This window comes from Panthera leo, chromosome D3 (assembly GCF_018350215.1).
Source record: "Panthera leo isolate Ple1 chromosome D3, P.leo_Ple1_pat1.1, whole genome shotgun sequence".
Classification (NCBI taxonomy): domain Eukaryota; kingdom Metazoa; phylum Chordata; class Mammalia; order Carnivora; family Felidae; genus Panthera; species Panthera leo.
This window is the reverse complement of record NC_056690.1, coordinates 21,538,591-21,565,511: the sequence shown is the minus strand read 5'-3', so window position 1 is coordinate 21,565,511 and position 26,921 is coordinate 21,538,591. Positions and strand designations below refer to the sequence as shown.

The 26,921-nt window shown below is 47.2% G+C and overlaps 1 protein-coding gene across 16 annotated transcripts in view; it reads left to right on the top strand.

The window, feature by feature from the left end:
• Positions 1-26,921, top strand: part of SFI1 (SFI1 centrin binding protein) — a 104,858-nt gene that overhangs the window by 77,420 nt on the left and 517 nt on the right. For 7 of the 16 annotated variants that reach the window (XM_042909496.1, XM_042909498.1, XM_042909497.1 and 4 more), the window contains 17 exons: positions 473-603; positions 13,173-13,254; positions 13,571-13,749; positions 14,516-14,591; positions 15,058-15,153; positions 15,341-15,453; positions 15,533-15,628; positions 16,649-16,751; positions 18,602-18,698; positions 21,576-21,736; positions 22,185-22,259; positions 23,140-23,214; positions 23,338-23,514; positions 23,592-23,851; positions 24,598-24,702; positions 24,800-25,031; positions 26,270-26,601. In XM_042909496.1, the coding sequence (XP_042765430.1) occupies positions 473-603; positions 13,173-13,254; positions 13,571-13,749; positions 14,516-14,591; positions 15,058-15,153; positions 15,341-15,453; positions 15,533-15,628; positions 16,649-16,751; positions 18,602-18,698; positions 21,576-21,736; positions 22,185-22,259; positions 23,140-23,214; positions 23,338-23,514; positions 23,592-23,851; positions 24,598-24,702; positions 24,800-25,031; positions 26,270-26,601 (2,390 nt within the window). The remainder of the gene's footprint in view (positions 1-472; positions 604-13,172; positions 13,255-13,570; positions 13,750-14,515; positions 14,592-15,057; positions 15,154-15,340; positions 15,454-15,532; positions 15,629-16,648; positions 16,752-18,601; positions 18,699-21,575; positions 21,737-22,184; positions 22,260-23,139; positions 23,215-23,337; positions 23,515-23,591; positions 23,852-24,597; positions 24,703-24,799; positions 25,032-26,269; positions 26,602-26,921) is intronic. The other 9 variants (XM_042909506.1, XM_042909501.1, XM_042909505.1 and 6 more) reach the window with 4 other exon arrangements.

The following is a 26,921-nucleotide window of genomic DNA, read 5'->3' as shown; positions in this document are numbered from 1 at the left end:
ACACACACACAAATGTGTGAAGAGATGCTCAACCTGTTTTGTTTTGTTTTTTTTTTAATTTTTTTTAACGTTTATTTATTTTTGAGACAGGGAGAGACAGCATGAACGGGGGAGGGTCAGAGAGAGAGGGAGACACAGAATCTGAAACAGGCTCCAGGCTCTGAGCTGTCAGCACGAGCCTGATGCGGGGCTTAAACTCACAGACCGCGAGATCATGACCTGAGCCGAAGTCGGGAGCTCAACCGACTGAACCACCCAGGCGCCCCTCAACCTGTTTTTAAAGTAAAAATCTCTTCCTTCTCATATTTCATTCTTCACCTATTGTGTTGACAAAGATTAAAAATAATTATCTTAATCTTTTTCTCAATTTTGTGTAGAAAGCAACTGTCCCTCTAGAGTGTGACCCTGAAAGGTCATTTTTTTTTTTAATAATATAATGTACAAATAAAGGCCATTCATTGTTTTACTGTAGCGGCTGCAGTCCAGAGCAGACAGTCACTTCCAGCAGAGAGCCCTGCCTGTGGCCTTTCACGCATGGAGAAAACTCTGGCGATGGCACCAGCAGGAAAGTGTCCTCAATGCAAGAGCAGCACTCTTTCACAGGTATGCTGTGCAGCTCCTGTCTGTGCAGGCTTCTCAGGTCTAATTCTGCTGCCCCCACTGCCATTTGTGTTGTTTTTCTGCTTCCTAGGCCCCTAGGCCCTGGTTCTTCCTGGTTTTTCAATTAGGTGGGCTCATTGATTTCATGGAGCAGGAAAAGACAGCCACTATTTCTCCTGGGAAAGCTTTTGCTCATCTTTATTGCAAATGCTTTCAGAACAGCCCGAGTTTTATGCCCCTTTCCTCATTGCAAGCCAGTGTGAGCTCCATTAAAGCTGCCCATTAGCTTTCTGGATCAGAGTGTGGTTGGACCTTGCTTTGCCTTGGCAGGCATTCTCGAGTGTGATTTCCCTGAAATGCTTGCTTCCTGTTCTGCTAGACCTGAATTTCTGAAGTTTGAAATATAGTCGTCAACAAAATTAGGATGGGCAAAGAGCAGAGAGCTGTCTTTTTAGCTCCCACAGAGGTAAAATTTGCCCATAGCAGATCCTTGCTGCATTCTGGCAGAATATAACAAAGAACTTAATAATCACTGACTGTGTGTCTACCACTGTGGTGGGTGTGGTGTGATGGGAGAAAGGAAACAGATATATAAGCTCATTCACCTATGACATCACCAACTTCATTAATAATTTTCCTTCTCACAGCAGTCCTAAGAGAACAGGCTCAAAATGACAAATGACTCCCCCATGTAAAACAACCAGTAAGTGGCAGAGCCAGGTTTCAGTTCAGGTCTCCTTGACTCCAGGGACTTTGTGCTAGATCAAAAGGAAGATCTTTTTGATGACTTTGTAGAAACTTTCAATCTTTGTGAGGAGGTAAGACTGATACACAAGAAACAATTGAGGAACCATTCCAGAGACTAGATCCATGTGTCCTCAATTATGTCAGCCCCGAGTTCTTCTAGAGCTCAGAGCTGGTGCTGAGGGAAGTCCCTGGGGGAAGCATGCTATGAGCTGAGGGGTGAGGATGGATGGCAGGAGTGGGCAAGATGAGGAGGACCAGACCCAGGGGATCACCCAGGCCCATAGAAAGATAACAGATGTTTAAGCAGGTGCATGTAACTAGTAAAGTGATAGTTGTGGAGATTGCCCTGAGAAAAGTGTATATCAATTTAGGACAGAGAGACCAAGAGGCAGGGATGTAGGAGAAGTTACAATGATTTTGACTTTGAAGGACTCTGAGTGCTAGTCTGAGGGGATCAGCCAGAAATCTGAGTCCTTAGCACAAAGTTCAAGGAGAAGATTATTAGGGGGAAGCCCTGAGAAATTAGAGGCTGACAAGGGGACAGCACTTACCTTTTCCCCTTCTGCAGACTATGGCTTCACCTTTACCTAGTTCCTGTATTGATGTCTGATATAAGATTCCTTTGAAAAATGTCATTAATACTTAACACACACACACACACACACACACACACACACACACAGACACACACACACACACACCCTTTGTTTCTTTTACAAAGTCATGATTTATTCTGTTGCTTTTTTGTATTTTGGCATGCTGCAGAGACTTTCACATTTTGAGAGTACTTTCAAAATAGCCAAGAGGAGGGGTACCTAGGTGGCTCAGTCAGTTAAGTGTCCAACTTCAGCTCATGTCATGATCTCACAGCTCATGAGTTCGAGCCCCGAATCGGGCTCTGTGCTGACAGTTCAGAGCCTGGAGCCTGCTTTGAATTCTGTGTCTCCCTCTCTCTCTGCCCCTCCCCCGCTCATACTCTGTCTCTCTCAAAAACAAATAAACATTAAACACACACACACACACACACACACACACACACACACACACACACACAATAGCCAAGAGGAGTTTCTAAAAGAATTTTTGTTGAGGCACCTGGGTGGCTCACTCGGTTAAGCATCTGACTCTTGGTTTCAGCTCAGGTCCTGATCTCAGAGTTTCATGGGTTCCAGCCCCACACTGGGCTCCATGCTGACCATGTGGAACCTGCTTGGGATTCTCTGTCTTCCTCTCTCTCTCTCTCTCTTTGCCCCTTCCCCACTTGTACTGTCTCTGTCTCTCTCAAAATAAATAAATAAACTTAAAAAAAAGTAGAAGTTTTAAAAAATTTTTTAATTAAAGGATTTTTGTTGGGGATCAGTCTTGGGTGATTTTACAGTTATCATTCGTGAGACAAAAAGGTGGAGGGTGAATTGGAGACGGGAAGTAGGCAGAAGGCTTGGAAGATAACCAAGGTCTGATGTGGATTTAGCCTGATCTGGATTTTATCTTGTTTTAGTTTAGTTGGATCTTTTTAGAAAACTTAGTTTTTTAGGTTCCTGCCTTTCTGGTCATGAGGGAGCAAAGTGATGGAGAGCCTGGCTTGGAAGCTAGACAGGCCCGAGTTCAGACCCTATCTTATAGGGTTGTCATGAAAAGTAGTGAGATAATCCATGTGGAATACAAACAGAATGTCAGCACAAAATATCAGCCTTCCTCCTAACCCCTAGAATTGATTTGTGATTCCTACAGTAAATGAATATTCATAGGTTTCGTACGGAGTTTAGCAAATCAGAGTTCCCCCAAAATATGTATGTTCTATTTTTCCATAATTCTTAGGATATTTTTTAAATATCTTAGGAATATGGACAGAATTTATAGTGGGAACTCATGAATGACAACTAAAAATTGTCGTTTCTTAACCTACCAGTGAAATACTATTCTGAGAATGAGACAAGACTGTTTTGTCTTTTTTTTTTTTTTAATTGAGCTAAAATTAATAGTGAAAGGCACATATGTTAAGTAAATAGTTTGATGAGTTTTCACAAATTGTATACCTGGATAATCAACAACCCGGTCAAGATCCACAACATTTCCATCACCTCAGAAAGTTCCCTCATTTCCTTCCAGTTAATTCCTAACCCCCACATGTAACTATCATCCCAGGTTAATTTTGCATGTTTTTGAACTTTATATAATGGGATCATACAGTGTATGTTCTGTTGTTTCTGGCTTTTATTATTTATCTTTTGAGAGAGAGAGAAAGAGAGAGAGAGAGAAGGGAAGGGCAGAGGGAGAGAGAGAGAATCTTAAGCAGGCTCCATGCCCAGCACAGAGCTGACATGGGGCTTGATCTCACAACAGTGAGATCATCCCCTGAGCTGAAATCAAGAGTCAGATGCTTAATCCATTGAGCCACCCAGGCGCCCCAGTGTCTGACTTGTTTTAAAGTTCAATGTAATATTTTTGAGGTTGAGCCATGTTTCTTGTTTACTGAGTAGTATTGTATGAATATAAGACAATATTTTGATCCATTTAAACATATGAGTTGTTGCCAGTTTGAGGCCATTATGAATAAATCTGCTGTGAACCTTTAGGTGGATGGTGTTGTCATTTCTCTTGAGTAGATACTAGAAGCCGACTTTTGGATCACAGGGTAGAGATGTGCTTAATCTTAATCCTACAGGGGGTCATGTCATTATACACCCACCAGCCTGGTTGTTCCACATCCTCATCAACATTTGGTTTTGACAGTGTTTTTAATTGAGCCACTCTGGTTGATGTGGAGTGCTGTCTTATTTCCTGTCAACTAATAATGCTGAGCATCTTTTTAAAGCCTCATCCGCCAGGATCAAAAGTCTGTAGTTTTACCAAGTCAGATTGATTGCCTTTGAAGGAGGGAATTCCAGAGGAATTCTGGAATGGTGCTGTTTCTGAGGGAAAGGAATTTGTAAGGTTTGTGTTCCCACTAAAGGATTCTGAAGAGGGAAAAGAGAAACAGGGATTAGTTTTGGATTATTCACTATTTCTTTCTTTCTTGGTTTTTTTTTTTTTTTTTTTTTATGTTTATTTTTGAAAGAGAGCAAGCAGGAGAGGGGCAGAGACAGAGGGAGACAGAGGATCCTAAGCAGGCTCTGTGCTAAGAGCAGACAGCTGATGTGGGGCCCGAGCTCACGAACTGTGAGATCATGACCTGAGCCGAAGTCAGACACTCAACTGAGCCACCCAGGTGCCCTGGATTGTTTGCTGTTTCTGAGGCAAAATTAGGAGGGATGAGCAGTGGGGTTCACTAGGGAGTACTGTTATGTGTGCCCTCAGGAATAAATGAAAACAGCAAAGCTTGTCTGGAGCATCATTGGTAAGGAAGAAATCACCACTCAGAGTAAAGAAGCCCTCGTGGCATTTTACAACTAACTGCTGCATACCTTGGGAGAAACCATTTCCTTGCAGCTGGCTTTATGAATTAACAGTATTTTTTTGATGAGCAAGCCTGTTTAATTTTGTTACAGTCCAGTTCATCGAATTTTTTCTTTTATAATTACTGATTTTTGGGTTTTCTCCAAAAAAATATTTACCTATACCCAAGATCTTAAAAGATATTTTCCAACATTTCCCCTGGAAGGTTTATAGTTTTAGCATTTCATGTAGGTCTGTGATCATCTTGAACTTTTTTCTGTATATGATCTGAGGTAGGAGCCAAGAATTAACTTTTTTCTGTTTTTCAGGTTTTTCCAGTACTATTTGTTGAAAAGACTTTTCATTCCTGAATTGAATTACCTTGACACCTTTGTTGAAAATCAGTTGCATCTATTTCTGGACTTTCTCTTCTGTTCCATTTATTTACTCATTTATCCTTATGCTGTTACCATACTGTCTTGATTATTGTATCTTTATAGCAAGTTTTGAAATCAGTTCTTCAATTTTATTTTTCCTGGGATTTTTTTTTTATTTGGGATTGCACTGAATCTATATAGATCAATTTAGGAGAGATTGGACGTCTTAAACATATTGATACTTCCAATAAGTGAACATGAACGTCTCTATTTATATAGCTTTTCTTTGTTTTCTCAATGTTTTGTAACTTTGCATAGGAGTTTTGTATGTATATTATAAAATTTATTCCTAAATGCCTTTTTTATGATACTGTGAATAGAATTATTTTAAAAATTCATTTCCAATTGTTTGTCCTACAGTATAGAAATACAACTGATACCTTGTGCTTTGTGACCTTTCTAGATTCATTTACTGATTTGAGTCTGTTGTGAGATGAAGCCCCATGTCAGCTCTGTGCTGGGCATGGAGCCTGCTTAAGATTCTCTCTGTCTCCCTCTTTCTCCCTCTGCCTCTCTCTTCTTCTCTCTTTCTCTCTAAAAAATAAATAAAAGCCAGATACAACAGAACACATACTGTATGATCCCATTATATAAAGTCTTGTCTTATTGCACTAACTAGCATCTCCAGTAAAGTCTTGAGCAGAGGTAATGAGAGGATACATAATTGTCTTTTTCCTATCTTGGGAAAACAAAAACAGTTTTCACCATTGAGTATTTTTATAGATACCCTTTATTAGATTGACAGTGTTCCCTTTTGTTTATTGAGAGTTTTTATTATGAATGGTGGTTAAATTTTTCCAGATGCTTTTTCTTTATTTATTGAGATGATCATATGGTTTTCCTGATTTCTATATTAAATCAACCCATATTCCTGAGATATAGAACCCCCTTAGCCATGATATATTATCTTTTCCACATGCTGTTGATTTTTTTAAAATATTGTAAAAGTTTTTGTTTATTTGTTTTGAGAGAGAGAGAGTTAGGGGGAGGGGGCACAGGGAAAGAGAGAAAGAGAGAGAGAGAGAGAGAGAGAGAGAGAGAGAGAGAGAGAGAGAGAGAGAGAGAGAATCCCAAGCAGGCTCCGCATCCCAAGCGGCCTCCGCATCCCAAGCAGGCTCCGCATGCAGGGCTCGAACTCACAAGCCATGAGATCATGACCTGAGCCGAAATCAAGTGTCACATGCTTAATCAATTGAGCCACCCAGGTGTCCCTCACATGCTGTTGATTTTGGTTTGTTAATGTTTTATTTGAAAATTTTACATGTACTTTCATGAGGGATATCGGTCTGTAGTTTTCTTGTAATGTTTGTCTTTCTTATTTCTTTCAAATTTTTGTAGAATTTAATAGTGAAATTATCTGGACCTAGAGTTTCCTTTATGGATATGTTTTTGGTTACAGATTTAATTTTGAAAATAGATACAGAGCTACTGAGAGTTTCTTTTCATGTTAGTTTTGATGAGCTGTTTTTCAAGGAATTTTTCGTTCTATCCAAGGTGTCACATTTAGTGGCAGAAAGCTGTTCATAAAAGTGTTTTTGACTCTTTTAATGTCTGTAGAATTAATGATGATACTACCCTGTTCATTCCTGATTTGGGTAATTTGTGTTTTTTCTCTTTTTTTCTTGATTAGTCTCACTAGGAATTATCAGGTTGTGTGTGTGTTTTTTTTTTAACTTTTGCTTTACTGATTTTCTTATTGTATATTTTTCTTACGTTGATTCCAGCTCTTCATTTTGCTTCTCTTTCTACTTACTTCGGATTTAATTTGCCCTCTTTTTTTTTTCTTAACCTTAAGATAGAAGCACAAATCACGGTTTTTGGGTTTTTTTTTTTAATTTTATTTATTTTTTAGCAATCTCTACACCAGCATGGGGCTCGAACTTATAGCCCCAAGATCAAGAATCACATGCTCCGTCAACTGAGCCAGACATTCACCCCCACCTTTTCTTTTTGTTGTTGTTCGATTATCCATTTTAAATGTTCAAATAGGAATTTTCAATTTCAATAGGAATGTTCAAATAGGAATTTTCTTGATATATTGTGGTTTTTTTGTTTTTGTTTTTATTTATTTTTGAGGGGGGGGAGAGCACAAGTGGGAGAGGGGCACAGAGAGGGAGACACAGAATCCAAAGCAGGGTCAGAGTCCAATGTGGGGCTTGAACCCACAAACCCCGAGATCATGACCTGAGTCACAGTTGGACGCTTAACCAACTAAGCCACCCAGGTACCCCGATATACTATTGTTTTTGACTGTTTTGACATGTTTTATGGTCGCATATATGTGGTCTCTTTTGGTGAACTTTTGTTTTTTCCCATGTGCACTTTAAAAGAATGTTTATACTACAGTTGTTGGGTATAGTATTCTATAAATGTCTATTAGGATGATTTGGTTGGTAATCATCTTCAAATTTTTATATCCTTACAGGTTTTTTGTTTGTCTACTTGTTCTCTCAATTACTACAGAGGAGTGTTAAACATCTCTAGCTATGGGATGTCTGGGTGGCTTAGCTGGTTAAGCATCTGACTCTTGATTTCAGCTCAGGTCGTGATCTCACGGTCATATACGATCAAACCCCGTGTCAGGCTTTGTGCTGGGCATGGAGCCTCCTTGGGATTCTGTCTCTCCCTCTCCTTCTGCCCCTCTCCCACTTGTGTGAGCATTCTCTCTCTCTCTCTCTCTCTCTCTCTTTCTCTAAAGAAAAAAAAATCTCTAGTTATGATTATGGATTTGTCTATTTCTCCTGGTAATACTAACAGTTTTGCTTCATGTTTTTGGAAGCTCTGTTATTTGGTCCATGTACAGTTATGATTGTTATGTTTTCCTCATGAATTGCCCTTGTATCATTTTGAAATGAACCTTATTTTTGGTACTAGTTCTTTTCTCAAAGTCTACTTTGACTTAAAATATTCTCACCAGCTTTTTTTATATTTACAGTTTACATGGTTTACCCTTCCCACTCTTACTTTCAGTTTGTTTGTCTTCCTATTTAATAAAGCATGTCCTGTAAACAGCATATAGTTGAAGTTAATTTTTTATCCAGTCTGACAATTTCTGCTTTTTAATTAGTGTGTGGTTCATTTATATTTAATGTAATTGTTGATATGGTTGGGCTGGAGCCTATGTCCAGTTTTTGTTTCTCTGTTCCTTCTTTTCTGCCTTATTCATTTAAAAAATTTTTAATTGTTCATTTAAATGAAAAATTTTAATTGTTCATTTAAGTGGACAATTTTAATTGTTCATTTAAATTTTAATTTACATTAAAAGTAAATTAAAATTTACATTTTATTTCCTATATTGACTCTTTAGCTCTATACCTTTTGTATTTTTAAAATTGTCTTTCTAGGGATGCCTGGGTGGCTCAATTGGTTGAGTGGCTGACTCTTGATATTGGTTCAGGTCATGATCTCACAGTTTTATGGGTTTGGGCCTTGTGGTGGGCTCCGTGCTGACAGCACAGAGCCTGCTTGGGATCCTCTTTTTCTCTCTGCCCCTCTCTTGCTCATACATCCTCCCGCACGCGCTCTCTCTCTCTCTCTCAAAATAAATAAACTTAAAAAAAATAAAAAATAAAATTGTCATTCCAGGAATTATAATATGCATCGTTAATTTATTACCTATTCTATCATACCACTTCATGTTAAGTGTAAGAATATAAAAACAGTAGAATTCCTTTCCTCTCTATCCTTGATGGTATTTATTGTCCTACATTTTACCCATGTAATGTTACTATTTTTGCTTTAAACAGAATTCTTTTTAAAAATTAACAGGAGAAAAAAGACAGTCTTTTATACATACTCACATATTTTCCATATTTAATATTCTTTGTTTCTTCCTATAAATCTGAGTTTTCGTCTGTATGCTTTCATCTTTTCAGCCTGAAGAAGATCCTTTAGCATTTTTATAGTATGAGTCAGCTGGAGATGAATTATCTCTGCTTTTGTTGATGGTTCTTTCACTCTCACTCTCATTTTTAAAGGACCTTTTCCTGGCAGTGCCTGGGTGGCTCAGTCCATTAAGTGTCCAACTCTTAGTTTCAGCTCAGGCCATGGTGTCCCAGTTCCTGGGTTTGAGGCCCGTGTCAGGCTCCGTGCTAACAATACAGAGCCTGCTTGGATTCTCTCTCTTTGCCCCTCCCCTGCTCATGCTCTCTCTTACTTACTCTCTCTCAAAATAAATAAACTTAAAAAAAACAAAAAAGGACCTTTTCCTAGATATGGAACAATGAGTTGATTTCTCCACCCCTCACTCCTGAGTTATTTATTTATTTACTTACTTAAAAAAATTTTTTTTAATGTTTATTTATTTCTGAGACAGAGACAGAGCATGAGTGGGGGAGGGGCAGAGAGAGAGAGGGAGACACAGAATCAGAGGCAGGCTCCAGGCTCTGAGCTGTCAGCACAGAGCCCGACGCGGGGCTTGAACTCACAAACCATGAGATCATGACCTGAGCTGAAGTCGGTCGCTCAATTGACTGAGCCACCCAGGAGCCCCCCAAGTCTTTTAAAGACACCTTCCCTTGTCTTCTGGCCTCCATTATTTATGTTGTAAAGTCACCCATCATTTTTATTGTTCTTCCCCTGGATGTAATCTGTCTCTCTTCCTTTGCCTTTAAGATGTTTTTATTAAGCTTTGGTTTTCAACAGTTTGGAGTGTGATATGTTTTAAGTGTAGTTTTCTTGTGTTTATCCTGCTTGGGGTTAGTTGAGCTAACTTGAATCTGAGGTGTTTCCCCCTCCACCACCACCACCACCAAATTTGGAAAGTCTTTTACCATTATTTCTTTAAATAATTTATCTATCCTATATCCTTTCTTCCCTCTTTCTATGACTCTATAATTACACAGTGTTAGACTGTGTGATGTTGTCCCACAGGTCACTGAGGCTCTGTTTGTTTTTTTTTTCTTTTTCTCTCTTTTTCAGATTGGGTACTTTCTATTGATCTTCCAATAGAAAGTCTTTAGTGGTCTCTTTCCTTCACTTTCTCATTTGTAGCTCATCCAGTGGTTTTTCTCCTTCAGATATGGTACTTTTCAGGTCTAGAATTTTCTTTCTTCCTTTCTTTTTTTCCAATTCTGGTAAAACATAACATAAAACTTACCATATTGGTAATTTTTAAGTACACAATTCAGTGGCATTAAGCACATTTGCGATATTATGTAGCCATCACCACTATCCATCTCCAGAACGTTTTCATCATCCCAGACAAATTCTGTATCCATTAAAAATTAACTTCCCATTTCCATCTACTCCTAGCCCCTGGGAACCTCTCATCTACTTTCTGTCTCTGAATTTGCCTATTCTAAGTATCTCATTTACATGGAATTGTGTAATAGTAAACCTTTTGTGTCTGGCTTATTTTACTTAGCATAATGTTTTCAAGGTTTATCTGTGTTGTAACATGTATAAAAATTTCATTCCTTTTTATGGTTGAATAAAGTTCCATTGTATATACCACAGTTTGTGTATGTATCCGTATGTTCATAGACACTTGGATTATTTCTGCCTTTTAGCTATTGTGGATAATGCTGCTGTGAGCATCGTTGTACATACATATGTTTGGGTCCCTGCTTTTAGTTCTTTTGGTTTTATATACCTGGAAGTGGAATGCACCAAATCATATGGTAATTCTACATTTACTTTTTGAGGAGCCACCACAGCATTTGGTTCTTTTTTGTACTTTCTATTTTTCTGTCAAGATTCCTTGTCTGTTAACTAATTTTGTTCATCTCTTAAGTACACAAACTTGGGGCACCTGGGTGGCTCAGTCATTTGGGTATCAGACTCTTGATTTTGGCTCAGGTCATGATCTCCCAGTTCGTGAGTTCAAGCCCCACATTGGGCTCTGTGCTGACAGTGCAGAGCCGGCTTGGGATTCTCTCTTTCCTTCTCTCTCTGCCCCTCTCCTGCTCTCATTCTTTCTCTCTCAAAATAAATAAATAAAACTTTTTTTAAAAAGTACACAAACTTATTTATAATAACTTTCTAAGTGTTTGCTGATACCAACATTTGTGTCATTGTCTTGTTGACAGCTATTTTTCCTTTAAAGGGTTTTGCATTTTATTCTGGCAGGCAATAGTTGCTGTTTCTTCTGGTGGTTCCTGTTGATCGTATCAAGTATGATTCTATTCTTCATTTGTGTGGGTCTGTGTGTGTGTGTGTGTGTGTGTGTAAGATTTTATTTTTTTTTAATTTTTTTTTTTTTAACATTTATTTTTGAGACAGAGAGAGACAGAGCATGAACGGGGGAGAGTCAGAGAGAGGGAGACACAGAATCCGAAACAGGCTCCAGGCTCTGAGCTGTCAGCACAGAGCCCGACGCGGGGCTCGAACTCACGGGCCGCAAGATCATGACCTGAGCCGAAGTCGGGCGTCCAACCGACTGAGCCACCCAGGCGCCCCAAGATTTTATTTTTTAAGTAATGTCTGTACCCAGCATGGTACTTGAACTTACCACACTGAGATCAAGAGTTGCCTGTTCTATCAACCGAGCCAGCCAGGCACCTCATGTGGAAGCTCTTTAAATTTTGTCTTCAGTGTTAGAGCATAGCTCTTGTTACTGAGGTTTAGCCTTTCTGAATTCTGATGTTCTCAGCAAAGTCTCTCCATTCAGGCTGGGTCAGAACTCCATCTCCCAGCCCTTTCTAACCTCTGGTCATCTCCATCCAGCTGTCAGCCCTGATATCAGCTATCAGCCTCACAGAGCCTGCCTGTACAGTGTTATATGTAGATGGAGCAGACTCACATGGAAGTTTGGGTGTTCCCCTTATGGAGTGTGCAAGGTGTCTGTGAGCATGCCTCTGGGGCAGGGCGAGTTCTCTACCTGCCCAGGTTCAGGAAGGCCACATGTGTCCATACAGTCTTTCACCTGCAGTTTTGAACTCTAGTCTCTGCCTCAACTCTGTGAAACTGTCCTTCTCTGCTTGGATTCCCTCCCCCTGCCCCCATGGTTCAGAACATGCCCTCGGGCAGAAAGTCTGGGCAGCCAGAGAGCTCACCTTACTTGTTTCTCATCTTTAAGTATCACAGTCTGTGTTGCCTGCTGTCCAGGGCTGAAAACAGTTGCATCATATATTTTGTTCCATGGTTTTACCAATGCACAGCTCCTAGTGGCCATTGACCAGTTGTCCCAGTGCTACTTTTGCAGGATTTGACGTCATTATGGTGAGTAGGGAGTCCTAGGCAGAGGTGACGAAGCAGTGGTTCTCAAACCTGTCTCCTTGTCTGTCTCACTTGGAACACTTGTTTTAAACATCATTTCTAGGGGCCCACTTCAGACCTACCATTTCCTGGGGCCAAAATTATTTCCCGGAGGCCTGGAATCTGTTTTCAACCACTTCCCACAGGGATTTATGTAGCAGCAACCTGGCTGGTCAGAATGAACTAGAAAGGCTTTCACTAATGATCATTGAGCACTGTTAGTAATTCAGTGTGGAACTGAACTGATGAAGAGACAAGGTCTCAAAGTCAGTCTTTTTCGTACTGTGTGAATGCTTCGCTGACACCAGAAATCACTTGGAGAGTATTGGGTTGTCTGTGGGGCTTTTTGGTTACTGTTGTTTGCTTTCCTGGTCTTTCTCTTTCCTTCCCCCCATATCAACTTATTCACCTTTTTTTTTTTTAATGTTTATTTATTTTTGAGAGAGAGAGAGAGACAGAGACAGAGACAGAGCACGAGCAGGGGAAGGGCAGAGAGAAAGGGAGACACAGAATCTGAAGTAGGCTCCAGGCTCCAAGCTGTCAGCACAGAGCCTGACTTGGGGCTTGAACCCGCGAACCATGAGATCATGACCTGAGCCAAAGTCAGATGCTCAACCGACTGAGCCACCCAGGCGTGCCATCAACTTATTCAATAGCATAAGAGGAAAAATCCAATTATTTGGAACTTCTCATTCTTATTTGTAGTTGCTTTGTTTTAAGTCCATTATTATGATGATGATGTTTGCCATTTTATGTATGTATGTATGTATGTATGTATGTATGTATTTATTTATTTATTTATTTAAATTATTTTAGGGAGATGTTGGAGAGGAAAGTATTTGCTGTTTGGTGGCAGAAGATGTTTCAGCATCGAGAAAACCGCCTGGCAGAGAGAATGGTAAGTGGCCATCCCTGAGGAGGCAGGACCTGTTTCAAGTCTTTGCACTTGCTGCCTCTTCTGCTCTGGATGTTGCCTGGAACCCAGACCCACACCGAGGGGTGTTCTGCCTGTGACCAGGACTCACGAGACAGGGCAGGGCGTGGGGTGCCTATTGACTTTGTCAGCAGAGTCTATATGTGGCTTCTAGGCCAGGGCAGCTTGTTAAAGCCCATTTCTTTGGCCTTGGTCATTATTTTTGGCCTGTAGATTCTTCTTGGCTCCTGTACCCGTGCTACCTGACCCACTCTGTTCTTTCCCTGCTGTCCTGCCCCAGGCCATCCTTCATTCAGAGCGGCAGCTTCTGCGAAGGTCCTGGTCCACGTGGCACCAACAGGCAGCAGCTTGTCACCAGGAGCGGCAGCGGCAAGCAGTGGCCTGTGCCCACCACCACCACAGACAGCTCAGGAAGGCTTTCTGCATCTGGAGGGAGAGTGCCCGAGGGCTGAGAACAGAGTGAGGGGCTGCTTCTGGCCCAGATGCTCTGCCATCTCAGGCCAGCTTTGACCATAGTGGCAGTGCCATCAGCTCTGAATGCCCATCGGAGAGTCCTGTTAGCCTAGACTCTGGTTTTAAGTTCCAGAAATTCTACCTGATACAGTCTATGCAAAACCAGGGCTCAAGTGAAAGTATCCTGAGGTACCTCCTGGGGCTCCCAGCCTCAGGAACTCAACTAGGAACAGACATGCTTCATGGATCTGAGGTCCTATCCATTGGATGCATCCTACTCACTTGTTGGGGCCCATTCAAAGTGACCATGACCAGGGACTAGACTGATGAGCCCATTTCAGAGTAGCTGACCTCCCCCAGGACCAGCGGCTACAGCCTGGGGACAGGTTGTAGCAGTTTTTACCACACTGTGTGGTCAGAGAGAGCTGGGGCAGACAGCCCACATGGATACTGCAGACACTGTCCTGCTTTGATGCCTTTCTGCACCCACTTTGTGCTGTGAGGATCTCCCCCACTCTCAAATTCTGGCCACATTAACCTCCTAAGTTGCCTGCACATGAACGTGCTTCACTGGTACTTGAGCCCTTTAGTTGTATGCAGAAATTTGACTAGGTGCTCACTTTCCTGAGGTGAGAGCCCACATCCTTTGGCAGCTCTTCAGAGAAGGTCTTGGTCCCCTTCTCCTCCAATTTAAGAAGCACTAGGTAGGGGCCAGGGACCGTGAGGGGTGCCCAGGTCCAGGCTGCCATGCTGACTCCAACCCTCCCCATAGGAAGATGGGCCTAATGCTGGCTGCAGAATTCCACTCGGTACGGCTCCTCCACTGGGCCTGGAACAGGTGGAGGGAGGTAAGGCTTTGGCATAGACGCCCCCGCATGTGGTTGTGGCCAGGCAGAGCTGTGTGTCAGCGTGACTCAGAGCGGACATATGGCTTCTCTGCAGCCTCTCGGCAACCACCTGCCTCTGAGCATGGGGGAGAGGCCGGGCAGCAGAGGAGGAAACGCTAACCTGGTTTCGTGAGATGATTGGCTCAAAGTCCCTAATATTCTTTTAGGTTCTTGCCTGAACCCACTGAACATAAAATTCCTGGTCTAACCATTTATAAGCATCCTACTTGGGGTAAAAAGTGTTTAGACCATCACCATTGCTTGAGCATTTACCCCGAGTCAGGCACTTGCCCCACCTGATCCGCACAAAGCCCCCAAAAGATATCTATTCAGAGATGAGGACTCAGGCCCAAGTACCCAGGCTGGGTGTAAGACAGAGGCACAGCTGAGCCACCCCTGGGCCCCTGGCCCTTCTTTCTGTCCACAGTGCCTGGCCCTGCGCGATGCCGAGCAGCGGGAGCTGACGCGCGCCAACCTGCATCACCGGCACACGTTGCTGCACAGGGCGCTGCACGCCTGGGGGGTAGGGTCTGCTGCTTTCCTCCATGTCCCGCCTTGCCGAGGGGGCGGGGGTTGCTGGAGACTTTGCTTCCCTTCCTTGTTCTCCCTGCCCCTACTGGAGTGAGTAATTCCACAAGCCTCACAAAGAGCAAGGTACCTGGACTGTGGGTCTTACAACCACAGGGCTGAGCTCTTTGATCCTCCCTCAGCAAAGTAAAAACAAGTGTTGCTGGAGGTACCAGCCTTACCGTCCAAGTGGCCTGTTGTCCGGGCACTCTTCTGACCTTGGGACTCTGGGCTCTTGGCCTCTGCCCCCTCTGTGGTGAGTGCTCTGGGCATCACAGCACCTGTGAGGCCTGCCTAGATATAGGGAGTGGTGTGGGCCCACAGCTGGCTCCTAGTCCTCTTGGTCTCCCACAGACTTACCAGAGCCAGGTGCAGAGCATCCTACGGGAGGTGGCGGCCAGGGAGAGCCAGCACAAGAGGCAGCTGCTATGGTGAGTCTCTCGGCATCTCTGGGCCCAGCCCGAGGAATGGGGCGCAGACTCCAGAGCCGGGCCAGACGCTCACAGCGTGGCTTTGGCGTTTCCACAGCAAGCACCCCATTCATTGGTTCATCTCCTGTCTCGAATTCCTGCTATGTGCAGAGTGGGGTCTCGAGGAGGCAGCCGTCACTTGGACATCTGCGAGAACTCCCACTTGTCTTGCTCCTCTCAACATGGCTCCCTCCCCTGCAAGATTGAGCACCTCCTGCTCCAGGGCTGCAGTGGCTCCCTTGGCCTCAGCCCCGCCTCACCTGCCTTCCCGCTTGGTCCTCCAGGCCTTTCACTGATTCCAGAGGCATCTCTCACACCCTTCAGTCACTTGCTCTCTCAGCTCCAGCTCTGTCATGAGTCCACCCTCCAGCTCTTGCTAAACCAGGCTGTATACTCACTGCTTCCTGGCAGAGCTCCCTCATTCTGCTCTTTATTTTCCTTCCTCTGGATTTGTTCAGCATATCATATTCCAGACTGCTTGTTGGTGGTGGGTCTTGTGGACTTAACATCTCCACCCTCCAGGGAAGTGCCCGTCCAGCTCTTTAGACAGAATGAGGAAGAGGGAGTCCCTGAACTAACTCAGCAGCATGCATGGTGATGGGGCTCCAGTGCCCTTATGCCATCTCTATCTGTGCCTCTCTTATGGCATGACTCACCTACACTGTCACCGTTCTGTGTGCCCTGTAGCACATTAATGTGTGTGGATGTCGTATTTGGTCTTGTTCACCATGGTGCCCCCAATGCGCCCCCAGTGCGCCCCCAGTGCCTGGCACAGGGCAGGTGCTCACCGGCCATGTGTTGAGTGTCTGTGTCAGCATAAACATGGCTGCCAGTGAGACCAATATTGTTAGGGACAAGGAGTCCAAAGTACCTTGTACCTCGACTGAGGAATGAGTGGAAGAACCAGAAACGACCCACAGAAACCTTGTACTGTCTCTCCACACTGGTGTCACCCCCATCTCCCCGGCCTGTGTCCTACAGGAATGTGTTCCATCGTTGGAGAGAGAACACCATGACCCGTGTGAATGAAGCAAAGAAAACCTCCCAAGCAAGTGCTCACTATAGGCGGACCTTGTGTTCCAAGGTGAGGCATGAGGAGACCAGCTGGTCACCCAGGAGGGTTTGGAACCGTGCTTCTGCGAGGGGGTGGCACCAAAGATTTGCACTGAACGTGGAACCTGGAAAATGGGCTAACACCCTCCTCTATGCATACATAACAGCTGTGTGAGCATTTAGTTGGGTTTTATTTATTAATTTTTTTTTTTTTTACTGAATTAATAACCAATATCCATTAAAACAAAAACATAGTGAGCAAACTGGTTCTTACCAGAACCAGTATTTCCTACACATGTGGAATTTTCCACTGGGACAAACTAAGCATGCTTCTGTCTTTTTATCAGAAGAGGTTGCTCACTCATTGTGGCTGGTTTTGTGGCTGCAGAGGCTTTCTGGAAAGCATAGAGCACCCCAGGAATGTGAGATTGTTGGTCATCATCCGTGGGAAGTGGCCCCCAAATGCTATGTGTGGGGCCTGTCCCCCGTGCTAGAGGAGGGAGGGCATGCCAGGATGCAGCTGTAGGAAGAAGGCATGTTACAGATGGGGAGGAATGACAGAAGTGGTCCCTGGACTTGGGGATGTTTTAGAAAAAAGCAGTTTGCCAGGAACCCAGAACAGCAGTGGTTCACCTGCTTGAAGGCTAGGAGGCACTGGTACTGGTCCTGACAACTCTGAAGCCTCCCAAGGATGAAGAGTAACACAAAGTCAAGGCCCAATCTGTTGTCAGAAAAGCTCCAAGGCCAGCCTTGGAAGGAGGGTCAGGACTCTGCTTCAGGGCATGGAAGGGAGAAGGCCTTTTTGCAGGGAATGGCATTCATGCCTGGGCAGCAAGTGTCCCCTGGCTGCTTGACTTCTTTGTAAAGTGTTCTGTTAGTGTGATTTCGTGTGTGTCTCAGTGTGAAAGATTTGCATGCAGGGGCACCTGGGTGGCTCAGTTGGTTGAGTGTCTGACTTTTGATTTTGGCGTAGGTCACAGTTCATGAGATTGAGCCCCATGTTGGCTTCTGTGCTGACAGCATGGAGCCTGCTTGGGATGCTCTCTCGCACGCTCTCTCTCTCTCTCTTACCCCTCCCCCATTCGTGCTCTGGTGCATGCTCTCTCTTTCAAAAATAAACTTTGGGCACCTGGGTGGCTCAGTTGGTTAATCGTCTGACTCGATTTTGGCTCAAGTCATGATCTCACTGTTTGTGGGTTCAAGCCCCACATCGGGCTCTGCACTGACAGTGCAGAGCCCACTTGGGATTCTCTTTCTCTCCCTCTTTCTCTGCCCCTCCCCTGCTTGTGCACTCGCTCGTGCTCTCTCTCTCTCCCTCTCTGTCTCTCAAATAACCAGGGGTGCCTGGGTGGCTCAGTTGGTTAAGCATCCGACTTTGGCTCAGGTCACGATCTCACGGTTTGTGAGCTCAAGCCCAGTGTTGGGCTCTGTGCTGACAGCTCAGAGCCTGGAGCCTGCTTCGGATTCTGTGTCTCCCCCTCTCTCTCTGCCCCTTCCCTGCTCATGCTCTGTCTCTCAAAAATAAATAAACATTAAAAAAATTCAAAATAAATAACTAAACTTAAAAAAACTTGCATGCATATAACATATAGCTTCATTTAACAAGTAATAATAGAACAAAAACCCACATAATGACTTTTTGATGGCCGGTAGGAAGTTTAAGTTCTTCTATAGAATAGTCCCATCATCTGAGATACTGGGCTTCCTGTGGGGACTGGGGGTTTGGTCATTGCCTGTGTGGCTGGCTGGCATTTCCCAAAATGTGCATGTGTGCCGTGTCCCCAACTGGCTTATTCCATGAGGAGCTGCCAGCACAGTTGGGGTGTCCTGGGAAGTCAGGATGTGCCATGATCACATCTCTGCTCTTCATCTGCCCCTTAGGTCCTGGTCCAGTGGCGGGAGGCTGCATCAGTGCAGATATACTACCGACAGCAGGAGGACTATGCCATTAAGGAGGCCCAGAAGGTGCTGGATAGGGGTGAGCAGAGTTCCTGGAAGCTGGAGAGAGGATTGTGAAGGACACAGAACTGTCTTGTGTTCCATTTGCTTCCCCTCAGTCTTTGTATTCTTCTCCTGTAGGTGTGTTTCCTGATGCTAAAGTACCTTAGGCTAGGAAGTTTAAAACATCAGAAAATTGTTCTCTCGGTGTTCTGGAGGCCCGATCTGAAATCAGGGTATTGGCAGGGCCATGATTCCTGTGAAAGCTGGAAGGGAAAGTCCTTCCTGGCCTCTTCCAGCCTCTGATAGCCCCGGTGGTCCTTGGTGTTTGTGGCTTATAGACTCATTACTCCAGCCTCAGCCTCTGTGTGCACAAGGCTCTCTCCCCTGTGTCTCTTCTTAGAAGGACACCAGTCCTACTGTATCAAGAGGTCCACTCTACTACAGGATGGGGTCAGTTAATTGTGCTGACCCCCTTGCTAAATAATACACCAACCCTGAGGTTCCAGGATGAACATAAACGTGGGAAGGGGTAACTGTTCAACCTAGTACATCATAGCATTCTGTTCCCAACCAATCCCAGCCAAACACTTTGTGTTCATTTTTTTTAATGTTTATTTTTGAGAGAAAGAGAGTGTTTGCGGGGGTGGGCAGAGAGGGAGAGAGTGAATCTCAAGGAAGCTCTGAGCTGTCAGCAAAGAGCCTGACGCAGGAGTCAAACTCACAAACCATGGGATCATAAACCGAGATCAGATGCTTAACTAACTGAGCCACTCTGGTGTCCCAGACCAAGGCTTAAAATCTAATTCTTTTTTTTTTAAGTTTATTATTTATTTTGCGAGAGGGAGGGAGAGAGGGGAAGAGGAGCAGAGAAACAGGGAGAGTGAGAGAATCCCAAGCAGGCTCCACATTGTCAGTACAGAGCCCAACACAGTGCTCAAACTCACGAAGCATGAGATCCTGACCTGAGCTGAAACCAAGAGTTGGATGCTTAACTGACTGAGCCATCCAGGTACCCAAAAATCTAATTCTTAAAGAGGGGTCAAAGGTAGGGTGGTTTCAATTGTAAAGTCCTTCCAGGGGCTGGCTGCTTCTCAGGTCAGCCCCATCACATAGGATCCTGCTTCCTTGTATGTTTAGGGAGCAGTGTCCTTGGGCAGTCTGAATACCTTCTATAAAAAGCCTGGAGTAGATGGTCCAGACAGGAGCAGAGATGAGATGCAGGGAAACTGAGATCCATGTCCCTGAAGTGGGGTATCCAGCACTCTGAGGGGACAACCAGTGCTTAGAGTAAATGAAGATACAACTGGAAGTGAAAACAAATGGAAATGGTTTAAATCAGACCATAGGGAAAACAGATCAAGTTGTTAGTTTGCTCCAGGACAAAAATTGATCAACTTTGGTTGGGTTCTGACTTTGGTTGTGTTGATAAACACAGATCTTTGCTTTCCTCTGGGCAGAACCCTGGGGTCAAACATCCCACACCTGCTCCACCCCTAATGTGCTTCTCTGTGTCCTCATGCTGCCCTTCACCCCAGAAATCAGTGCTGCGTTTCCAGTTCACTCCAAAAAAGAAGCTGAGGGGCTCAGCTCATCCCTTGGCCTCTATTTGAACAGAGCTTTGGCATCAAGGGCTGCAGAGGCCTTGCCAGTGCCAGTGTGGGTCAGGCGTCCACACTCGGCCCAGGTGGTCACGGTGGGTGTTAGAGGTGACAGGCATGGGGTGCAGCCTGAAGCTGCTTCTCTGCAGGACCAAGGGGCAGGCAGCTTTCCATAGAAGGGAGTGACACCGTGTGGTGGGCCCTGCGTGGGGCCATTACAGGTGGTACAAAGGATTTGGGAGGCCACGTGACAGGACGCTGTGCTTTCAGCAAACTGCAGATGCACACAGTACCTGTGGAACCATTTTTGGGCTTAGTTAAGGCCTCGGGTCTCAGGCACACCTTGGCAGCCCAAGGATGGGGCCCAGTGCTGGGGGAGGATGAACTCAGGGCAAGGCGTCATAAAACACATTCAACAGAATGCCTAGTACAGGCGGGGTCAGATGCTGGCTGTGTGACCTCGCCAAGTATTCTTTGAGCCTCAGTTTCTCCATCTGTAAAATGGGAGTAATAGTACCTGCCTCTTGGGGTGGTCCTGTGGGTTCAGTGAGACACAATAGGCACACTTGAAGCAGTACCCAGCACATATCAATCAGCACTTGGTACTAATGCTCACCTCCAGGCGTGTGAATCATCCTTCCCTGCCCTCTCCAGCAAGTCCCAGAGGACACCCCATCTTGGCATCAGTTCCCTGGTACCAACCCTCTTCTGTTGTCTCTAAAAGAAACTTCTCTCAGGGCCTAAGAAAAGGGAAAAACCTGAAAGAAAAAAATAAAAACAAAAAACAGAAGAAAGTGCTTGCTCCCTCAAGGGAGAATCTGGTGACATAAACAAAATGCATTATGTAGCCTCTGCCTGCCTGCAGTGCCCACAGTGGCAGAGGACATGGCCCAGCAGACACTGTGCCTGGCTTGAGCTGCCTGGACCAAGCCTTAGTTTCCTCCCGGGCAAAATCGAGCATGGCACCCCACTCCCTCAGACCGAGGCAAGGGTCTTATCCACACCCCCGGCAGCATCCTGAGGATGCTCCGCAGGGGTGCTGCAGACCCATGGCTGCTGTGGACAGGCTGGTGGCTCTGGAAGGCCCTTGCAGTAAACAGCAGACCTGGTTCCGGCCTCCAGGGTGCTCACAGCCACTGAAGGTGCCAGAGCTGTCCTCAGAGTGGCCACTGTCTGCATGTGGAGGTTTTACTGAGTGCAGCTGACGCCCCAGTTCCACCCCCACACGACCTTTTCTGCTCTCTGAATTTCCACCATTGCAGAGTTGTCCGTAGAAACCCTCCAAAAGTGCAAACTCTGACTCAGATCTGCCCTAGGCTGTCTCAGGACCTGGTTTCGGCGCTGGCGGGACCGAGGCCAGAGGGCAGCCCAGCGGAGAGCCCAGCTCAAGAGGGCAGCTGGGCATCACCACCGGTGGCTGCTGCTGCAGGCCATGGCCCAGTGGAAGGTGCACCATCTGGGCTGTGTCAGGAAGCGGGTGAGGCAGGCGGCAGCTCCCCACGTGCCGCTGTACAGAGGGGGTGCTCCAGGCTGGGAGACAACCATCTGGGGAAAAGGAGGGCCTTTCTGTAGAACCCACGACCACCAGGATGGGTGCTGGGTAGTTGGGGTCCTGTAGGCACAAGATTACCGGAGCCTTTCTGAGAAGACGGAGGGAAACCAGTTTCAGGGTTGGGTCTCCACCAGGCAGAAGATAGCCCAGCAGAGAGATCTGATTCATTCTGAAACATGGGATACCAGAGCTGGGAGACCTCCAGAGTCCCGTAGACACCGTGCCTGGTACGGGAGGCCCTTGGCTTCCTCCAGAACTCCTCTTCCTGGGGATGGGAGGACAATTCACTTGGGCCCAGAGCCTTTCACCCTCTGGCTGCAACCAGGTGTTTGTGCTACAGGGCCCTGATTGCTTTTGTCTGTTCTCTTCCCAGCTCCTGCAGAGGCAGGGTGCCCAGCTCCTGGCCCAGACTCTTAGCCGGGCCTACTTCCGCCAATGGAAACAACAGGTGGGAGCCAGCAAGAAGCCCCTTCCCCTTCCCACTGCCTCCCAAGCCCATGTTTAACTTTTTTTAAATTATTATTTTCATTTCTTTTAAGTAATCTGTACACCCAATGTGGGGCTTGAACTCATGACCCTGAGATCAAGAGTTGCACGCTCTGAGGTGCCTGGGTGCCTCGGTTAAGCATCCGACTTCGGCTCAGGTCTTGATCTTGCATTTCGTGAGTTTGAGCCCCGCATCGGGCTCTATGTCGACAGCTCAGAGCCTGGGACCTGCTTCAGATTCTGTGTCTCCCTCTCTGTCTGCCCCTCTCCCACTTGCACTCTGTTTCTCTCTCAAAAAAAATATTAATAGCATTAAAAAAATTAAAAAAGAGTCTCACAGTCCACTGACTGGAGCCAGCTGGGCACCCCCACATTTAACATTTTTAATTCCACCCTCATCCTAGGGCCCCCCCCCCCCAACCTTAATCATTTCCTAGCACTGCCACTTCTTCTACCTGTGACCTGTACAAGCTCAAGTCACTTCAGGGCCCGATTTCTACAGTGTCACATTAGAAAATATTTCAGGGGTAATATCCAAAAAATTAACATGAAATGCATGTCTTTCCCAAGGACTTGATAAAACACCAGGCAGGATTGCATCATGCCCAGCAAACCTTCATGTGCGGGTGTCTGGTGAGCCCAGCACACCGCCCCAAGCTGCTCCCTTCCCTAGGAGCTTTTTGCCTTTGTTCTTCCCGAAGGATCACTCCTTGGCCCACCAGCACTGGGCCCTTCCTAATGGAAGGAGGGCAGCGAGAAAAGGGTCTCAGAGTGACCAGGACGCTGTGGTCGGGGCAGCCTCCTTAAAGGCTAAACTTCATAATCCTCTTTTTGACCCCTAGCTGGCGAACAGGAAGCGAGAGCAGCGGGGCACAGCCCGGGCCTTGTGGTTCTGGTCCTTCTCACTACAGGCAAAGGTAAGGGGGGCTCCACACCCCACTGCCCCTGCCTCTCCAGGAGAGGGCCATGCACAAAGGAGGGCACACCCTCAGGGGGAGGCTTAAGCAAGGTGAACTGGGCCTCATCTCCTTTCCCTGGAGGTGTGGGCCGCGTGGCTGGGCTTGGTACTGGAAAGGAGGAGAAAGAAGGCGCGACTGGAGCGAGCTGTTCAGGCCTACCACCAGCAGCTCCTTCAGGAAGGTGCCACACGCCTCTTACGGTTTGCAGCCAGCATGCAGGCCTTCCGGCAGCAGCTGCATGCCCAGCAGCAGGTGCAGGTGAGCCCTGGGTCCTCCACCCCTTCTCCTGGGGAACAGGCAGGACCAGGCATGACCTGACCAGAGGCCTGTTGCAGGCAGCCCACAGTCTCCACCGTGTGGTCCATCGCTGTGCCATGCTGTGGAAACAGAAGGTTCTGGGCCAGGGCAGGGAGCCTCAGCCCCTGACATCCACCATGCCCAGCAGGAGAGTGACATTTGACAGTCCCCTTTCCACCTGTGTTGCTGCTGGGGCTGGGGATGCTGCCCTGGAGGCCAAGAGGACACGAGATCCTCAGTCACGGGGAGCTCTGGGCAGCTTGGCCCTGGCTGCTGGAGACTCCCAACTTCTAGAGCTGTGAGTAGCCCAACCCTCACCTCGTCCTCCTTTCTTCCTGTCTGGGCAGAGGCTTGGACTGTACAGGAGGGAGGTCATGGCTGAGCTGCCTGGACCCCTCTCCAGCAGAATCCTGTCACATCCCTCCCATTCCCATTGGGTCCCAACTGACAGGACCGCATCCTCTGTTCCTGCAGAGCATGGGGGAGAGAACATGTAGTTTTAGGAAAAGGAATATGGGCTGTAGGGCAGCCCCGCCCTTGTGCCCCCAGACCTTCCAGTCTCCCTGCTTCTCCACGTACAGCTGAGAAATGGGCTCCCTCTCGGAAACCCTACTGCTTGTGACCTGGCCCATTCCTGCACACCGGCTCCAAGTGACCAGCACTACCTGAGCCTGGCAGAGAGATTACCTGTGGTGGGGGCGAGGGGGGGGGTTTGGGTATTGGACTGGGCCTCAGTCCTCTCTGCCTCCCTTACCCCCAGCCCTGATAGGGTCTGACCATGATGAGCCTGCTCCCACCCTGATGTGGGAGGAGCACCGGGTTGCTATAGAGGTCAAGTGAGATGATGTGGGTGAGGCATCCCCACGTCGTCAGGCTCACTTCATTGGAATTACTGGAAGTACTATATGGCCCAGGATCACTTCTGGTTCACCACTTACCTTGGGCAAGAGCCTCTCCTCTGGCCCTCAGTCTCCCTGTAAGATTGGAGGGGTCAGACTGGGTGCCCCAAGCAGCCTAGAGGAACAGGCCTGTGTTTCTTCCCAGCAATGCTGCCCGCTTGGCAAGAAAGCAGCCTCGACGCCCACATTTCCTGCTGGAGCCCGCGCAGAGCCAGGGGCCCCTGGGGTGTCGTACCCTTGGGAGACCAGGGTATGTTTTATGGTCCTAGGGTGAGTGGCCCCCTTTCCCTCCTGGTCCTCAGGAGGGTACTGTGGCCTGACCACCTCCTGCCCCTCCCTCTGCGTAGGCCTGAGGCACCGTGGGAGTGTGACCCAGGTGTGACCCAGCCAGCGGGCCCTTCCCTGATGACGCCTTGCCTGCCAGAGGCCTGGACAGCACTGGTCCCAGGCAGCCCCCTGCCCCAGCCCAAGACCCTACCAAGTCACCCTGGCCCAAAGTTGCCCCCCACATTGAATATGGGCCCAGAACTGCTGCCCCCTTCCTCCTTCATGCCATGTGGGGTGGAAGCACCTGCCAGGGTAAGTCCTCCTGGTCACCTGGGGTCTCATTCTTTGGTCTGGCCTTCAGTGCTCTTTCTCATGTACTCGGTGCTGTAGCCGGAGCTGTACTCACTGCTTCCAGAGCACTGCCAGCTCAGGAGGATGCAGCGAGGCCACTCATGCATTCACCAAGTGTAGGTGTCCCTGTCCTAGGGACACAGTATGGAAAGGCTGCTAAGGCCCCCCTTGTGAAGCTTCTATCCTAGAGGTAGAGACCAAAGAGCCCCAAACATAGATGAAGACACTGCAGATCATGGAGGGTCCTGCAGGCCCTGGGGGAATGTCTGGATTTTAAGGAAAGTAGGAAATGGTGGGGGCCTGTTGGCTGCTGTGTTCCCATGGCCCAGCGGAAGGTGCTGGGAGCCAGGATCAGGTGGTGGCTGTGGGCAGAGCCCATCGTGGGAGGCAGACTAGGCAGGACCCGCTCTGATGCTCCAATGGGTTTGATAAGGGTGAGGAGGGAATCCAGGATGGCTCCTGGGTTTCTGGCTTAAGTAACTCCAGGAAAAACGAGTTCTTTTACTGAAAGAGGGAAATGGGGGTAGGGAGCCCATTTGGGGTAAAGCCTGAAGAGTTTATCTTAAACCTGTCAAATCTGAGATAAAGCAACAAGATTCTGGGTGTGGTCAGGGCTGGAGAGCAAAACTCAGTCCACATAAGGTGAAGGTAAACCCTTGGGACCTAAAGAGGTCACCTGGGAAGAAAGGGGCAGAGGCTCCTGAGGGCATGTGACATACAAGTGAAGAGTCTGGGCAGGGATGGCCAGGTGGTAGAGAAGGTCCCAGTGCTTGGTAACGGAGGAGACAGCAGCAGGGTTGGGACACCCCCAGAGTTGGTGCCCGAAGAGAGCTGGTCAGTCGTCCCCAGAAAGGAACGGAAGGTGTGGGGTTTGACGAGGATAGTTGCCTTTGACCACTTTTCTCCCTGAAGCGCAGGATCCCCGCTCAGAGTGAGGTGAGGGTAAAACGGCTGCTTGGGGAGGTAAAGAGCCAGGCTCTGGGGAAGGGGCGGGACTGGCCTGCACAGGTGTGGAGTGTTCCTTGAGCTGCTTGTGGGACGTCCTCCTATCAGGTCCTGAAGAAAGGGGCAGAGCCAGGGCCAGACTAGGTGAGCTGGCCAGGTCAAGTCCTGTGGCCTCACCTCCCCATACCCCTGCAGTGGGTAGCCTGGGTGCCCCTCCCCAGCCTTCCTTCTGCTCATCTGTCCTCCCTTTACAGGCATCTACACAGCCCATCACCCCTGGGCTTGTGCCCCAGGCCTCTCCATCTGCAGCCAGTGTCCCCCACCCCCACCTGCTGCTTCCTGGGGACTTCACAGGCACTGGGCCCGGGCTAGGCTCTGCAGGCACAGGTGTGTGCCTAAGGCCTGTCCACACTGTGAGCGCTCAGGCCCCTGCCCGGAATCCTTCCATCCAGCCGTGGCATAGCCGGGAGGGTGACCAAGATCAAGCTTATTCTCCTGTTACCATGGGCCATACTGACCTGGAGGCCGAGCTTGAGGGCATCCAGCAGCAACTGCAGGACTACCAGACCATGAAGCAGAACCTCTCGTAAGACCCAGAAAAACCCCAGCCGTGTCCCCAGAACTGGCTGCCAGGTTCCTTGGGGTGTTTTGCCTGTGCCCACCCCCCACACGTGGCACCTTTGTCCCTCAGTCCAGCTCAGGTCTGCCTCACCTGTGGGACAGAGGATAAAGGGGAGCAAAACTTTCAACCTAAGTCAAGTGCGAGGCCAGCGGTCCAGTGACTGTGTACGATGAAGGTGCAGAAAAGACAGGCCTGTGCACAGGGGGCTGTCCTGTCTTGTCTGTGATCCAGGTCCAGAGCCTGTCTCCCCCCACACCCAGGAAGAGGGACGGGGAGGAGTTCCA